Source organism: Podarcis melisellensis, assembly GCF_964234715.1.
Source record: "Podarcis melisellensis genome assembly, chromosome: 8".
Taxonomy (NCBI): domain Eukaryota; kingdom Metazoa; phylum Chordata; class Lepidosauria; order Squamata; family Lacertidae; genus Podarcis; species Podarcis melisellensis.
Genome location: NC_138540.1, coordinates 85,061,608 through 85,078,744, shown reverse-complemented (window position 1 = coordinate 85,078,744; position 17,137 = coordinate 85,061,608). Strand labels below are relative to the sequence as shown.

The window sequence follows — 17,137 nt, the reverse complement described above, 5'->3', positions numbered from 1 at the left end:
TGCAGTTTTATAAGAGTATATATTTAAAGCAGATGAATAAATGAAACAAATTAATCTGGATGAGCAGAAGATATTAAAAATAAATTTAAGGAACCGCAGAAAGGGGGGAGGAAGTCAGGTTTTGAAATGACTGTGGAATCATTGAAATGTGTAAAACTGAAAATCATAAATAAAATAATAAAAAAGAGTAAGTCACGGGGGGAGTGCTTATATGGCTGTCCCTATTTATATATATATAATTTTAAAAATGGAGGCCAGTCCACTTCGAAATTTGAGCCCTGTGAGGAAGATAGGAGGGAGGCTGGTTTCTGAGGTAAATGTAAGGAGAGACAGAGGAAGATTCCAGGCTTGTTGCCTCAACATGGAGAGACGATGTGAGGGAGAAGGCCCTTAAGGTATATGACAAAGCCATGTTGGTGAAAAGGGATCAGGACCTTGGAGAATACAGGAATTGGTGTTGTTATGGAGCTCCAGAGAGAGGCAAATAGCGGCATGCACAGAGTGGGCAGCGGTGAGGAGGCAGGGGAGAGAGGGAAGCCTTGGCTGTGTCTGAGGGAAGCAGCCATGTCTGCTTGGCAAGAGGAGCACTGAGCCAGAGCTACCAAGGGCATAATATTAATATAATAATAATACCGTGGTACCTCAGGTTACATACACTTCAGGTTACAGACTCCGCTAACCCAGAAATAGTACCTCGGGTTAAGAACTTTGCTTCAGGATGAGAACAGAAATTGAGCAGTGGCGGCGCGGCGGCAGCAGGAGGCCCCATTAGCTAAAGTGGTGCTTCAGGTTAAGAACCATTTCAGGTTAAGAACAGACCCCCGGAACGAATTAAGTACTTAACCCGAGGTACCACTATAATAATTTATTATGTGTACCCCGCCCATCTGGCTGGGTTTCCCCAGCCACTCTGGGCGGCTTCCGACAAAGATTAAAAATACATTAAAATGTCTCCATTCTAATAATGGAGACCTGGCCACAGTGATCCATGCGACGGTCACCTCCAGGCTTGACTACTGTCATTCGCTCTATGCGGGGCTGCCCTTGAAGCTGTCCCAGAAACTCCAGCGGGTGCAGAATGCCGCGGCGAAACTCCTCACGGGGTCTCTGCCATGGGAGCATATTCACTCAGTGCTTTTCAAGCTGCACTGGCTCCCGGTGGAGTACAGGGTCAGATTTAAGGTGCTGCTTTTGACTTTTAAAGCCCTTCACGGCCTAGGACCCTCGTACCTACGGGACCGCCTCTCCTGGTATGCCCCACGGAGAGCCTCAAGGTCCATAAATAGCAATACCCTAGAGGTCCCGGGCCCTAAGGAAGTCAGATTGGCTTCAACCAGAGCCAGGGCCTTTTCAACTCTGGCTCCAGCCTGGTGGAACACTCTGCCTCATGAGACCAGGGCTCTGCGGGATCTGATTTCTTTCCGCAGGGCCTGTAAGACAGAGTTGTTCCGCCTGGCCTTTGGCTTGGAGCCAATTTGATTCCCTCCCTCCCTCTCTTTTTTTTTTCTTTTCCTTTCTCCTCCTGCGATGAGGCTACATTTTAATATTTTAATGTTCCACTCTTTTAATGTTGTATTTTATTTTTGTTTTTAAGTTGTAACCATTCATCTTGTTTTTATTATTGCTTGTAAGCCGCTCTGAGCCCGGCCTTGGCTGGGGAGGGCGGGGTATAAATAAAATTATTATTATTATTATTATTATTAACTCTGATATTTTATCAGTTTTCCAATTTTTTGCCGCTACGATACTGGCATCTGCGGTTGCATAAAGGAATACATTCCTTTTATCCTTAGGGATGTCATTTTTTTTTTATGGTTGGTACTTTCTGAGGGCCCATCTTGACTTCGTTTTGTGCCGCGTTTCTAGGCACAGGACCAGGTAAGGATGCGGATTTGGTCGCAGGTGACTTGTGCAAAAGAGAAACCGTAAGGTGAACCCGTGCCGCCCTGTGCTCCATTTTCAGGTGTCCCGGATCGACGGCACCGTGGACAACCCTCCGTGCTTGAAGATGACACACCGGACCTTCGGCTCGCAGAACGCCGTGGTGGAGCTCCTCTTCCTTCGGCTCAGCATGCCCGTGGAGTTTGACGAGAAGTTCAAGGTCACGGCGGGCACCACTCCCCTCACGCATGCCCTCACCATCCCCGAAGACGAGGTCAAAGACGTCGACCTCGACTCGGAATACGAGCAGCTGAAGAAGACCGCCAGCCCCAAGGAGGCCGAAGAGGCCGAGAAGGAGAAGCAAGGCCCCGCTCCGCCAGCCGCGCCTAAGGAGCCCCCCAAGGAGGCCGCCAAGGCCGAGAACGAAAAGGATGCTTCGACGGAAAAGGGCAAGACCAAGCGAGGGTGAGGGCTGGCTTGGGGCATGGGGAGAAAAGGCTTCTTGCCTGTTCTTGCATGGGGTGCGCCCCACTGACCTCAGATGGCTTTCCTTCAGCACCTTCCTGCCTATGTTATTACATTATTATTATTATTATTCATTATAATACATATATAATACATTATAATATTATTATAATTTATTATAATAAATTTTATTTATACCCTGTCCTCCCCAGCCAAGACCGGGCTCAGGGCAGCTAACAACCAATGATAAAAACAAGTTGATTGAAATACAACTTAAAAACAAGATTAAAATACAATATTAAAACATTAAAATGCAGCCTCATCACAGGAGGAGAAAGGAAAAAAGAAAAGAAAGAGGGGGAGGGAGTCAAATTGATTCTAAGCCAAAGGTGGAACAACTCTGTCTTACAGGCCCTGCGGAAAGAAATCCGATCCTGCAGGTCCCTGGTCTCATGAGGCAGAGCGTTCCACCAGGCCGGAGCCAGTGTTGAAAAGGCCCTGGTTCTGGTTGAGGGCTAATCTGACTTCCTTAGGGCCCAAGACCTCTAGGGTGTTGCTATTTATGGAACTTAAGGTCCTCCTTGGGGAATACCGGGAAACGCGGTCCTGTAGGTATATCCCAACTTGGCTCCAAAGAGCATGCAACAGTGTGCTTGGCTTCCCATGAGATTACCACCTCATCCCTTCCCCCCCCCCCATTTAATTCAAATTTAACCTTTATGTGGCACATTTGTTTTATATATCGGATTTTCTGCAGGAATGGCAAATCTCTATCAAATGGGAAGATAATATAGGATGGCATTCCAAACCAACTGCTTAAGGCGATTTTTGAAACAGTTAAAAGCACAAAACCTCAGGTCGTTGTTTTACTTTTAAATCACATTTTCTGCAAGTAAATCTGTGCTCAAAGCAGTTCAGAAACTAAACGCAGCAATGCAATAATTATACACCGTGAGCCATATAATGTTGCTGCAACACCACGCTAGAAAATTAATCATCATTAATCAACAGTTCATTTGACATATAAAAACATGTAACTAAACAGTACAGCTCACTAACAGATCAAGTCAACATTTCCATGAAGCAACAGTTGTTTTGTGGGCAGCAGCTACTTTCTGAAGGCTCCTAGGGCTGGAGGGCGGGGTAAGCCAGGGGGAGAAAGCCACCCCCTGGTGTCCAGCACAGAGACACTGACCCCCTCACTGCATTTAAAAGAAGACTAAAACCCTAACAGGTGGACATTGGTGTTTAAGACCTATTTGTCCTACTAGGAAATCCTGTTTGAACAAGCATTTCTTTAGCTGTTACCTCATGTCTGAGGTAAAAGGTAAAGGGACCCCTGGCCATTAGGTCCAGTCTTGGACGACTCTGGGGTTGCGGCGCTCATCTCACTTTATTGGCCAAGGGAGCGGCGTGCAGCTTCCAGGTATGGCCAGCATGACTAAGCCGCTTCTGGCGAACCAGAGCAGTGCACAGAAACACCGTTTACCTTCCCACCCAAGTGGTACCTATTTATCTACTTGCACTTTGACGTGCTTTCGAACTGCTAGGTTGGCAGGAGCTGGGACTGGACAACGGGAGCTCACCCCGTCGTGGGAATTCGAACCGCCGACCTTCTGATCAGCAAGCCCTAGGCTCTGTGGTTTAGACCACAGCGCCACCCGTGTCCCTTGTCGCGTCTGAACAGGAATGCTATTCCACAGAACGGGGGCAGCCATGCTAAAAGCCCTGTTCTGAGTTACTGTGGAGTTCAGTTTATTTATTAATGTTAGGAACTTTTAGGAGAAACTACCAGACATATGAGCATGACAGCATGTGGGTTGTACTGTTCAAAACATTCATGTGTAAGCAGTGACAAGGCCCCAGTGCGCTACCATGTGAAAGTGCCCCTTTTGTGTTTAATGATGTGGTCCAATGTGGATTGATTCAGAAGTAAGTCGCATTCAGGTCAGTAATGCACTTTAATAAAAGAAAAGCCTTGGAGAGAATGAGGTCTGGTTATTTGGATGCAGCGCATGCTTCCATTTCTGACCATGCTCCCTCTCTCCCACGTCTCCAGTTTTCTGTTCAAGGCCAAGAAAGCCACCACCTTCATCAGCCCTCCTCCAGTTGTCCCCACCGTCCCTCGGCTGGAAGAGGAGGTGGTTCCAGATAACCGAGATGACCCTGAGATCATCATGAACACCACAACGGTAACAAGGACTTGGCTCTTTGTGAGGCTTGGCATGCAATCTCTTGATAGAAGCACAGATTCCCCCTTTACTTTAGGGTGCTCAGGTGTGCTTTGCTACAGGTCGAGGGTATCTTTTTCCTGGGTGGCACTAAAGCACGATTCACGGACCAGTTTCAGAGCATGCGGCCTTCTCCCAGAGATGGGATGCTTGGGGAAATGTTTTGAGTTCAAAAATCCTGCGCATAGCTCTTCTCTTCCGTCAACTTGCACCAAAGGAGGAATCGCTTCCTAGTTTAAGCGAACTACAGTTTGTCATTAGCCCTTTCTCCTTACAGTATTACTACTCGGTTCGGATCTTTGCGGGCCAGGAGCCTACCTGTGTCTGGGTAGGCTGGGTCACACCTGACTACCACCAGCATGACATGAACTTTGACCTCACCAAGGTGCGCAACGTCACTGTCACCATGGGTGACGACAAGGGAAACATCCACGACAGGTGAGAGCTAGCCGGGTTCCCTTTGCCTTGTGAGTCTGTCATAAACATTTCCTCAGGCCTATGTCTTAGTTGATTGGGAGTGAAGGTTGAAAGGAGGTCTGACTGAGATAAAACAAGGACCTCAAATGCTCATCCATAAATGTTTATAAAAGGACTCATCTGTAGCCTTATTAGACTTTACCAACTGGTGGGGTCTGTGTTGCTCCTGGGAGGGAGGAATGAAGTCAAATGACACCGAGGTTGATTCAGAGAAAGAGTTTATTCTGCTCTCCGGATAGCAGAAGGCACTTGCGTGGTCAGTCCACAGCAAGTCCAAAGAAATGATAAATTTCATGCAGTATATATATCCTCCAGGCACCCTCTCCCTGCTTCCCCAGGAGCCCAACCACGTCAGCCTATACACGCAGGTTGACATCACATACGTTCCTGCTCCGGTACTCTTAACCATAAAAGGGTATTCCTTCCTGTACTTCCAACCATAAAAGGGTATTCCTGTTCCTACTCTTATCTTGGAGCAAGAGGTCACCAACTCCAAGAACACACTCTGGCGCTGTTCCCGGACTAGGTCTGTGCGTCAGGACGTAAGATTAGACCTAGACATGTCATCCCTACTCCACTGGAACAGCCAAGGTCATCCTTGCCGTCACGAACTGATAAAGGAGAGGGCTCTGAGCACTTGTTTATACAGCCGGGTTCCCCAGGAGCCCAACCACGTCAGCCTATACACACAGGTTGACATCACATATGTTCCTGCTCCGGTACTCTTAACCATAAAAGGGTGTTCCTCTTCCTGTTCCTATACTCTTATCTTGGAGCAAGAGGTCACCAACTCCTGGCGCTGTTCCCTGGTGGCTGACAAGGTCTGTGCCTCAGTGTGAGATAAGACCCAGATGCGTCATCCCTGCTCCACTTTGGAACGGACAAGGCCATTCATTAGGCGTCACAGACTGATAAAGGAGAGAGCTTTGAGCACTTGTTTATACAGCTGGGCTTTGGCTCAAGAGCTCAAGTTAAAGCAGTTTAGAAATGCTCCCTTGGAGAAGGAAAAAATGCGGATTTTGGGGCCCGTTTCAGACTGACTGTCCAGTCAGGTTTTGGGAACCCATTCCTTCACTCCGCCAAAAGGATGAGCCCAAAAAGAGGCTACAGACAAGAGGGGTGATGGGAATTGTAGTTCAGCAACATGTGGAGGGCACCAGGTTGGGGAAGCCTTGCTTTCCAGGGCTTAGTGGTACCTCAAGAAGGTCTTGCTCAGAAGGACTCTTCAACTGTTTCTCCCATTCGTAGCATCAAGCGAAGCAGCTGCTACATGGTGTGGGGAGGGGACTTCGTCTCCAGTACCCAGCAGACTCGGGTCAGCACCGTGGACCTGGTGATTGGCTGCCTCGTTGACCTGGCAACAGGCCTCATGACCTTTACAGCCAACGGGAAAGAGGTCAACACTTTCTTCCAGGTGAGTGGGGCACCTTCTGGGTGGCAGGGTAGAACACATTTTTCAGGACACTGTGGAGTACAGAGAGGTGGTCATCATACAGTGCATATTTATTTTAAGGAACTTGCCACCACAAGGTGTGGGGATGGATGCTGGCTTTAGATAGTCTTTAAATGGGATTGTAAAGTAGATGTGAAACTGTTGATAAGGATAACTTAATGCAACCTCCATTTTCAACCTCCAACCACCGACGCTGGAGACACACAAGAGGGGAATTGTTGGCTGGAGCTTCTATATTCTCCTGTGCGGCTTTCAGAAAACAGTCCTCTTTCTAGAGCTTGGTCAAGGGTGCCTGTTATAGGAACCTGCCATGTTCTGAACCAATGCAAGCTTCAGCCAGGTTGAAAGTTGCCAACCCCTCCAGCAAAGGTTGTGAGTGGACAATATAATCCTCTGTCTCCAGACTACATCCTCCAGGCTTGTGGAGAACTACAGAGCCTTTAAGGGCCAACCCTCGGCCCTAAAGGCGGGCAAGTCTCCTCTCTCCCATACACTGCCTCCTGGTGTGTTCCCTGCACCACCAGACTGGTGATGTGCAGTTGGAAGCATCTGGTTCTTCATGGGAAGGTGTCAGTGAGGGTTCAGGCTCTGGTCCAATAGACCGTGATGCTCTTACAGATTTCTCTGGGGGCTCCTATCCCTCAGTCTGAGGTACAACGGATCGCTGCTAGATTCAGGGGCTGTGAAACCACCCATGTAAAGGCTCTCCTACACCACAGGCTTAAACTACTTTACCTGTGTGTGTGATTTAGCGTAATGGTCAAAAATGTCAGGCGTATGTGCGTGTCAGAGACTGCAGGACCAATACTCTCTGATTTGCTTGAATGTATTTACAAAAAACTGCCCTGAAATAATTGATAAAAGCCGGTATATATAATTGTTTTAAATATATTAAAAATAAACAAAATATTGACCTGACTCAGCATCCTGGCAAAAGGGTACTGGGCATTCTTGCAATGCCACAATTCCCAGCATTCGTTGGGAGAAAAAGTTACCAGTTGAAACCTTTTTCCTATGTGTTTTACTGCATCATCTTACACACCTGTCGCACTGCAGGTGGAGCCAAACACGAAGCTGTTTCCTGCTGTCGTTGCCCTCCCAACAAGCCAGAACGTCATCCAGTTTGAACTGGGCAAGCTGAAGGTAAGGCCCAAACCGCCAAATAGTATTGTTTTTGCACACATCCCAATTGCCGAGCCATGAGGAACTTTAGGGGCTCCAACCCTTATCCAGGGTTCGGTTTCCTTGAAATGAAGGTGAATGGAGACTGTGGTGTTTTAAGGATATATGGTTACATTTGCATATCAATACAACCTTAGCAGGGCATATTGGTGGCGCTGTGGGTTAAACCACAGAGCCTAGGACTTGCCGATCAGAAGGTCGACGGTTTGAATCCCTGTGACGGGGTGAGCTCCCGTTGCTCGGTCCCAGCTCCTGCCAACCTAGCAGTTCGAAAGCACATCAAAGTGCAAGTAGATAAATAGGTACCGCTCCGGCGGGAAGGTAAACGGCGTTTCCATGCGCTGCTCTGGTTTTCCAGAAGCGGCTTAGTCATGCTGGCATGACCCGGAAGCTGTACGCCGGCTCTCTTGGCCAATAAAGCAAGATGAGCACCGCAACCCCAGAGTCGGTCACAACTGGACCTAATGGTCAGGGGTCCCTTTACCTTTACTTTTTTACAACCTTAGCATAGAATGGAAGGCCTCACAGCATTAACACCCCAACAGATCTTGCCTCCACATTAAGTTCCCAGACCATAGCTCTGGGTACAGCACAGAGTAAGGCAAGCCTTTGTGTCTCCAGCTTCCAGCATCAGCCCAAATCTTCTCACAAACAGCCTCCCCTTAACCTGCTGTTCTCCATCCTAGGGTCACATGGTATCCAGCCAGATGAGGTGGGAGAAGGCCCATCCTTTTGTCTCTATAGCAACAGGGCAACTTATTTGGACATAGAAACGGAAGTACTTAGTTGGCCAGCTGAGGCCATTACCTTAACAAAATAACGAGTCTGACTGGTTCAGTTGCTTCTTCTGCCAGATTCTAAACCACACTGCATACTGGGTCACAGGCTTGGAAGGGACCCACAGATATCCAGACTGACCTCCCCTCAAAACTATAACAGTATTTTAGAACAGAGGGAAGCTTGCAGTTGTGACATTCAGAGTGACCGCATTCTTCTGTCTCCCTTCTCCTCCCCTGGCAGAACATCATGCCCATCTCAGCTGCCATGTTCCGCAGTGAGCGGAAGAACCCAGAACCCCAGTGCCCACCACGGCTTGCCATTCAGATGCTGACACCGATGACCTGGAGCCGTATGCCCAATGAGTTCCTGCGGGTGGAAGTTGCCCGTTTCAGCGACCGGCATGGGTGGATGGTTGAGTGTACAGAGCCTAACATCATGATGGCCCTCCACATTCCAGAGGAAAGCCGGTGAGTCTCCTATAAGCCCCTGTAGGAATTACAGCTGAGCTGTACCAAGTCCTAAGGCAGATTAGCCATTTCAGCACCGTGGAGAGCTCCTAATGAGCCACTTGCTCCCACAAAAGGCTGGAAGAAAATGGAGGCCTTTTGAGCATATCTCCTCCCGCTCACCTCTCAGAAGTCACATGTCCACCGTTCATTTGAAGCAGGGGGCTCTCTTGGTAGTTCCACCACCTTCAGAAGTTTGGGGTAGTGGTGACCCTGGAGAGGACGTGGCAGCCCTAAGTCGTGGAATTCATTCCCTACAAAGGTGCATCTGGCACCTTAACTATACACCTTTTGGCCTAGGACTTGCCGATCAGAAGGTCGGCGGTTCGAATCCCCGTGACAGGGTGAGCTCCTGTTGCTCGGTCCCTGTTCCTGCCAACCTAGCAGTTCGAAAGCACGTCAAAGTGCAAGTAGATAAATAGGTACTGCTCTGACGGGAAGGTAAACGGCATTTCCATGCGCTGCTCTGGTTCGCCAGAAGCGGCTTAGTCATGCTGCCCACATGACCCGGAAGCAGTATGCCAGCTCCCTCGGCCAATAAAGCGAGATGAGCGCCACAACCCCAGAGTCGGCCACAACTGGACCTAATGGTCAGGAGTCCCTTTACTTTTACCTTAAAAATGCACCTCTTTACATTGGCATTGGCCACCTGAAGTATGAGTTTTCAGGACCTACCTATTCCTGTTACTGTAATTTATTTTAACACTGTTTTTAATACTGACTTTTAAGTGGTTGCAACCTGCCCTGGGACCTGCTGGTGAAAAGCAGGTAACAACAACAACAACGATGATATAAAATGAGGATAATGTGTACACCTAACTACGAGCACTCTGAGTTATTTCCTTATCCGAAAAGCAGGTGAAGAGACGCCCTGTTAAGAAAATATAAAGAGGAAAGAAAGTGTTAAGATTATCATCATGTGTAGTTACAGACCCATGTTAAGCCTATTATATTAAGAATTCACCCTTTGCATCTCTTTTGCTCTATTTTGTTTTCAACTTGTACTTCCCTAAAAAAATCATAGGGAGGTATCATAATAATAATAATAATAATAATAATAATAATAATAATAATAATACTGGGAATTGTAGCTCCATGAGGAATAAACGACACTTCCCACGACTCATTTGGAGAAGCTATGTGCTTCGTAAGGACGTCAAAAGTGCAAATAGATAAATAGGTACTGCTCTAGCAGGAAGGTAAACGGTGTTTCCATGCACTGCTCTGGTTTGCCAGAAGCGGTTTAGTCATGCTGGCCACATGACCTGGAAGCTGTACGCCGGCTCCCTCGGCCAGTAAAGCGAGATGAGCGTGCAACCCCAGAGTTGGCCACAACTGGACCTAATGGTCAGGGGTCCCTTTACCTTTACCTTTACCTTTATGTGCTTTAAATGTAAGATGTAGATGCAGCCCTAGGCTCAGCTGCTTTGTGGAGAACTAGGGCTTTTTCAAAAAGATGGTGCCCAGGCCTGGAGGAAAGGGCACTTCCTGCCACTCAGTGCCCTCACGTCCCCCTCTTCTGACTCCCCTTCACAGGTGCATAGACATCCTGGAGCTTTCAGAGCGCCTGGACCTGCTGAAATTCCACTCGCATACCCTGAAGCTGTACTGCGCCGTCTGCGCCTTGGGCAACAACCGGGTGGCGCATGCCCTGTGCAGCCACGTGGACGAGTCTCAGCTGCTGCACACCATCGAGAGCAACCACCTGCCTGGCCTTCTGCGAAGCGGCTACTACGACCTGCTCATCGGCATGCACCTGGAGTCCGCCAAGCGCTCCCGCCTCATGATGAACAGCGAGTTCATCGTCCCCATGACGGATGAGACCAAGAGCATCACGCTCTTCCCGGCCGGCACCAAGAAGCCCGGCCTGCCCGGGGTGGGCATGAGCACCTGCCTGCGCCCGCCGCTGCACTTTGTGGACACCTGCTTCGTCAGCAACAGCAAGGAGCTGTACCAGCTGAGCCCGTCTATCCCCTTGGACGTGCTGAAGGTGAAGGCTATCAACATGCTGACCGAGGCCGTCCAGGACGGCGGGCAGCACACCCGCGACCCTGTCGGGGGCAGCGTGGAGTTCCAGTTCGTGCCGGTCCTCAAGCTGATCTGCACCCTCCTCATCATGGGCGTCTTCGAAGACGAGGACGTTCGCCACATCCTCAAGATGATCGAGCCGAACGTCTTCGTGGAGCCCAAGGAGGAGGAAGAGGCAGCAGCAGATGCTGAGGAGGGAGGGGAAGAGCAAGTGCCCACGGAGGAAGAGGAGGAGATGGCGGCAGCGGAGGAAGAAGACGAAGAGGGGGCGGAGAAAGAGGCCGGAGGGGGGAAGAAGGAAGACGTGGAGGGAGGCGAGAAGAGGGAGCTGAAAGCCATCGAGGCCGGGGAAGCGGAAGCCAAGGAGGATGAAGAAGGGTTGGAGGAAGGCTTGCTGCAGATGAAGCTTCCTGAATCTGTCAAGCTGCAGGTAAAGGGTGTGGCTTTGGTTTGGGGTTCCCCCCCCCACCCCTGCTCCCTCCAGATCACCCAGTCTCTGTGGTCCTTCAACAGTGGCCATCTTATTCCCACTGTCAGAGTCGGTTAGCTCCGTTCCCTGTCCAAACAATGGACCACACACTTTTAACGGGATCAAGGGCATCTTGTTCTTGACATCTTGGCTGGCCGCTTGAAGAATAGGAGGCTGGACTAGATGGGCCATTGGCCTGATTCACAACAGCTCTTCTTATGTTTGCCTCATGAAAAGAGGATGGGTGTGAGGTCTTCATGTGTGAGATTGAATGGATGGTGGCTCTAGCTGTTGTGCTTCTGTGACCATGTGAGAAAGCAAGAGTGTGTTTTGGGTTGTACCCAACTGAGTTTTAACTTGGAGTGGATGCTCTGAAATTAATGAACATGCTATTTCATTCCACTGGGTCTAAGCTCAGTTGGAGACAACCCTCGTTGGGTTGGCTCTGGCTCCAATCATGGGCTGCCCACTTTTAATGGGGAAGGGACATCTTGTCTGCTTGTCCACTGTAAGAACAGGATGCTGGACCTGAGGGCCATTGGCCTGATCCAGGGCTCTTGTTATGTAACATCCTGAGCTAGCTCTGTGAGCACTGGGTCACCCTGAAAGACCCATCTCTGTGTGGTCCACCTCCTTTTAGCCCACTCCATGTCCCATCTCCAGTTGGTATGTACATTTGTTGTTATTTAGTCGTTTAGTTGTGTCCGACTCTTTGTGACCCCCTGGACCAGAGCACGCCAGGCACTCCTGTCTTCCACTGCCTCCTGCAGTTTGGTCAAACTCATGCTGGTAGCTTCAACAACACTATCCCACCATCTCGTCCTCTGTCGTCCCCTTCTCCTTGTGCCCTCCATCTTTCCCAACATCAGGGTCTTTTCCAGGGAGTCTTCTCTTCTCATGAGGTGGCCAAAGTCTTGGAGCCTCAGCTTCAGGATCTGTCCTTCCAGTGAGCACTCAGGGCTGATTTCCTTCAGAATGGATAGGTTTGATCTTCTTGCAGTCCATGGGACTCTCAAGAGTCTCCTCCAGCACCAGAATTCAAAAGCCTCCATTCTTCGGCCATCAGCCTTCTTGATGGTCCAGCTCTCATTTCCATACATCACTACTGGGAAAACCATAGCTTTAACTATACGGACCTTTGTTGGCAAGGTGATGTCTCTGCTTTTTAAGATGCTAAGCCCCAAACCTCCTCCTCTCTCCTTCTGAGTCCTTTCCACCCAGCCCTGGTGACTGTGGCTCCTCTCCCCATTGTGCTGACTCCTCTCTCTCCCTCCCTCTTCCCACAGATGTGCAACCTGCTGCAGTTCTTCTGCGACCGTGAGCTGCAGCACCGTGTGGAAGCCATCATCGCTTTCTCGGAGCGCTATGTGGACAACCTGCAGACCAACCAGCGCCAGCGCTACAACACCCTCATGCAGGCCTTCACCATGTCCGCCGCAGAGACGGCCCGGCGCACCCGAGAGTTCCGCTCCCCTCCTCAGGAGCAGGTACTGGGGAGGGGGCAATGGGGAGAGCTAAAGGGGGTGGCTAGGCAGGGCGTCAGCCAGTGAAGAGGTACAACTTCCTGTAATGCCTCTATGTCAAAAGCCGATAATATTCTCACACAGCACTCCAGAATATTATTATTCTTCATTATTTATTGTATAATACTTTCACTGACCACCTCGCTGAGGAAATCCTGGGTGAGCTTGAAAGCCCTGGTGCTAGCCTCTGATTGATATAGTAGAAGCAAATTGAAATAACAGAAGCAAATTAAGTTTCATTTTGGGATTCAGAACTGGGAGCCTGAACAGCCCTGCCCTGCTTGTCTCCACCTGGCTTGGATTGGGGCCTGACAGGCTCCATAAAGAGTGCTGCTGCTGCTGCTGCTGCTGCTGGGCAGAGAAGGCTCCATTATTGTTTTTATTTTTTTATCTATGTTATTTTAAATTGTGATTGATATTACAGTGGTACCTCTGGATGCGAACGGGATCCTTTCCGGAGCCCCGATCGCATCCTGAAGGAAACGCAACCCACGTCCGGCGAATCGCCGCTTCCGCACATGCGTGTGACGTCATTTTGAGCGTCTGCGCATGCGTGAGCGGCGAAACCCGGAAGTAACGCGCTCTGTTACTTCTGGGTCGCCGCGGAGCGCGACCCAGAACATGCTCAACCCAAAGCTACTTCAACCCGAGTATGACTGTAATGCTGTATCAGATTTTATGATTTATGTGGAAATTGTTTTCCATTTGGTTGGTACTTTTTTATTTGTTTCATTTATTGTTTATAACTTTTGTTATGTTGGTAATTATGTAAATCTTGTCGTGTTGTAAGCCGCCCTGAGCATTGTTTTTACTATGGAAAGGCTGCATACAAATAAAATGATGAATGATGAATGAATGAAGTTCTCACTGTCAGTGGCCTACAGTGCAGCGCTTGATGTTTTGCTGTTCTGCTAAATTTGTATCCTGAGCAACTATTGGTTTACTGAGAGCAAGGGAAAGGCACAGCTTTTCCCAACCTGATGCCCTCCAGATGTGACGAGCTGTAACTTCTATCAGCTCCAGGCAGTTGTAGTGCAAAACATCTGAAGGGCACCAGGTTGGGGAAGACTGACATAGTACATTCAACAGAAAAGGCCTGGATTCTCTGCTTAGCAGCGTTCATCACTTAACTCCAGCATGATGCTAGGTCAGCCTTTCTCAACCTGTGGGTCCCCAGATGTTGTTGAACTACAACGCCCATCACCCCTAGCTAGCAAGGCCAGAGCTCAGGGATGGGAGTTGTAGTCCAACAACATCTGGGGACCCACAGGTTGAGAACTGCTGTGCTAGGTGCTTGTGGCCTTTGCCCTCCTAGGTGACATCATGCTGGGTCATAAGGAAAGGGTTAAATGAGTGTGAAGTGATTGGCAAGTGAGAATCCAAGGGGAGGAGTTAGAGTTAGTGTTGTTAAGGAGTCAGTCGGGTGTTAGAGAAGGGAAAGTGAGGATACGTCTGTGGGTTGGGATAGTTGATGTGAGAGAGTGAGAGAATCTGTTACAAGGAGTCAGATAGACAGATGGGATAATTAGTTAGAAGTTACAGTGGTGCCTCGCAAGACGAAATTAATTCGTTTCGCGAGTCTTTTCGTCTTGCACGGTTTTTCGTCTTGCGAAGCATGGTCAGTCGCAACTGCACCTCTTCAAGCGGTTTTAAGAAAAAAGGAAACAAACTCGCAAGACGTTTTCGTCTTGCGAAGCAAGCCCATAGGGAAAATCGTCTTGCGAAGCAACTCAAAAAATGAAAAACCCTTTCGTCTTGCGCGTTTTTCGTCTTGCGAGGCATTGGTCTTGCGAGGTACCACTGTATTAGGAAGGTATAGGACGGTAAGAACCTAAGATTAAGAAACTGACAAGAATGTTTAATGGTTTAATGTTAACAACTGTCTGGACTCCATGTGTACCCGAGAGAAACGGGTTGGTGGCAGCGGGGAAGCAATCACAGTGGTGGCAGAGGGATCAATAGACCGTCAAATGTCCGGGGACCCTGTGTGAACGCCACAGTGCTGTACGGAGCATGGGGCAAAAGCTGCCCAGGCTTGCAACCCACATCCAGTGCAAGCTGTGTCTTCTTTCCTCTGCAGATCAACATGCTGCTGCACTTCAAGAATGGGGCTGACGAGGAGGAGTGCCCGGTGCCAGAAGACATCCGGGACGAACTGCTGGAATTCCACGCTGATCTGCTGTCTCACTGTGGTAAGGAGCACCTCTTCATTGACCCTACCAGCCCTAAGCCACTCTGCTTGAGGCAGAGGAGTGCTGGGAAGCACAGCTGAGGAACCTCCAAGGGAACCCTGGTCTCACAGAACCAGATGAGGTGTGAAGAGGGCAGAGCAAAAACAGACAAGGCATCAGAGTCTCAGATTGCTTGGGAAGGACCTGGGTGAGGAGGAGACTTAGGGAGCTGTGGGAAGGCATGGACCTTCAGTCCTCACAACTGCCACCGGGGCAAGGTCTACTGGAAAGAGTTGCTGCGCTCACTAGGCCTGAGCTGTTTTCTTTCTTGGAGTAACAAGTTGACGTCACTGACAGTTTCTGAGTTATTGCTGACCTGCTCCCGACACCTGCCCTAACATCAGGACACATTCGCACCATATATTTGTGATACCACTTTAAACAGTCAGGGCTTCCCCCAAGGAATCCTGGGAGTTGTAGTTTCCTAGGGGTGCTGAGAGTTCCATTTCGTAGATGTAAGCCACACCTTCCCCAGCTTATCCCTGTGGTGAACGGAAGCTAGAAGCTTGCACTGAAAATCCAAACAGAAAGTGTGGGTTGTGAAGATGCTGCAGATGCCAAGGTCCACACTTGCACAATGTGTTCTTGTCCACACACCCTGGCTGGCTTGGGCACCAGACCAGTTTCCCCCATTGTTTGACACGTGCGCTCATTAGCTCTGCACGTTCCCCAACAGGTATCCAATCGGAGGGTGAAGAAGAAGAGGAGGAGGAAGACACGTCCTTCTACCGGCGGCTGATGGGCTTAGTGGATAAGGTAACGAGCTTCCGCAAGAAGGAGGAGAAAACGGAGGAAGAGCAGCCTGCAGAAGAGGAGCCAAAACCCAGTAGGTGCAAGAGTGGAGTTGGGGAAGGAAGGGGGTGGTTAAGGGGCTACTTTGCTGAGAGTTATAGGGATGCGGGTGGCGCTGTGGGTTAAACCACAGAGCCTAGGACTTGCTGATCAGAAGGTCGGCAGTTCGAATCCCCACAATGGGGTGAGCTCCTATTGCTCGGTCCCTGCTCCTGCAGTTTGAAAGCACGTTAAAGTGCAAGTAGATAAATAGGTACCGCTCCGGCGGGAAGGTAAACGACGTTTCCGTGCACCGCTCTGGTTCGCCAGAAGCGGCTTAGTCATGCTGGCCACATGACCCGGAAGCTGTACGCCGGCTCCCTGAGCCAGTAAAGCGAGATGAGTGGCGCAACCCCAGAGTCGGCCACAACTGGACCTAATGGTCAGGGGTCCCTTTACCTTTACCTTGCTGCGAGTTGAGGATCATGGCCATGAGTCAGGAGGAGGCAGATTTCTTTAATGTTCTTAAGAAGTGTCCTTTGCCTGCTTTGTGACCTCCAGATGTTTTGCACTACAGCCTCTTGTAGGCTGTCTAGTACAGGCTTCCTCAACTTTGGCCCTCCAGATGTGTTTTGGCCTACAACTCCCATGATCCCCAGCTAGCAGGACCCATGGTCAGGGATGATGGGAATTGTAGTCTCAGAACACCTGGAGGGCTGAGGTTGAGGAAACCTGGTCTAGTAGACCTCAGTTCTCCCTCTCCCCAACCATGCAGGCACCCTGCAGGAGCTGATCTCGCACACCATGGTTCACTGGGCCCAAGAGTCTTTCATCCAGAGCCCGGAGCTGGTGAGGGTCATGTTCAGCCTTCTCCATCGGCAGTACGACGGCCTTGGGGAGCTAATCCGTGCCCTCCCCAAGGCCTACACCATCAATGCCAACTCTGTGGAAGACACTATGAGCCTGCTGGAGTGCCTGGGCCAGATCCGCTCACTGCTCATCGTCCAGATGGGGCCTGAGGAGGAAAACCTGATGATACAGAGTATTGGGTATGTGTCTCCATCTCTTCCTGTAGCCTCCTCCTTTATCCCACCCCGAAGCAGCCCCTCCATGCTCCCTGGGTTCCTGGCTCCTGCTCAA

General features: G+C 49.7%; 1 protein-coding gene across 9 annotated transcripts in view; it reads left to right on the top strand.

The window, feature by feature from the left end:
- RYR1 (ryanodine receptor 1) overlaps positions 1 to 17,137 on the top strand; it is a 213,709-nt gene that overhangs the window by 88,916 nt on the left and 107,656 nt on the right. For all 9 annotated transcript variants that reach the window (XM_081921856.1, XM_081921862.1, XM_081921863.1 and 6 more), the window contains exons 29-39: positions 1,964 to 2,346; positions 4,406 to 4,538; positions 4,855 to 5,015; positions 6,303 to 6,468; positions 7,564 to 7,650; positions 8,710 to 8,936; positions 10,512 to 11,433; positions 12,759 to 12,959; positions 15,076 to 15,187; positions 15,903 to 16,052; positions 16,773 to 17,046. In XM_081921856.1, the coding sequence (XP_081777982.1) occupies positions 1,964 to 2,346; positions 4,406 to 4,538; positions 4,855 to 5,015; positions 6,303 to 6,468; positions 7,564 to 7,650; positions 8,710 to 8,936; positions 10,512 to 11,433; positions 12,759 to 12,959; positions 15,076 to 15,187; positions 15,903 to 16,052; positions 16,773 to 17,046 (2,816 nt within the window). The remainder of the gene's footprint in view (positions 1 to 1,963; positions 2,347 to 4,405; positions 4,539 to 4,854; positions 5,016 to 6,302; positions 6,469 to 7,563; positions 7,651 to 8,709; positions 8,937 to 10,511; positions 11,434 to 12,758; positions 12,960 to 15,075; positions 15,188 to 15,902; positions 16,053 to 16,772; positions 17,047 to 17,137) is intronic.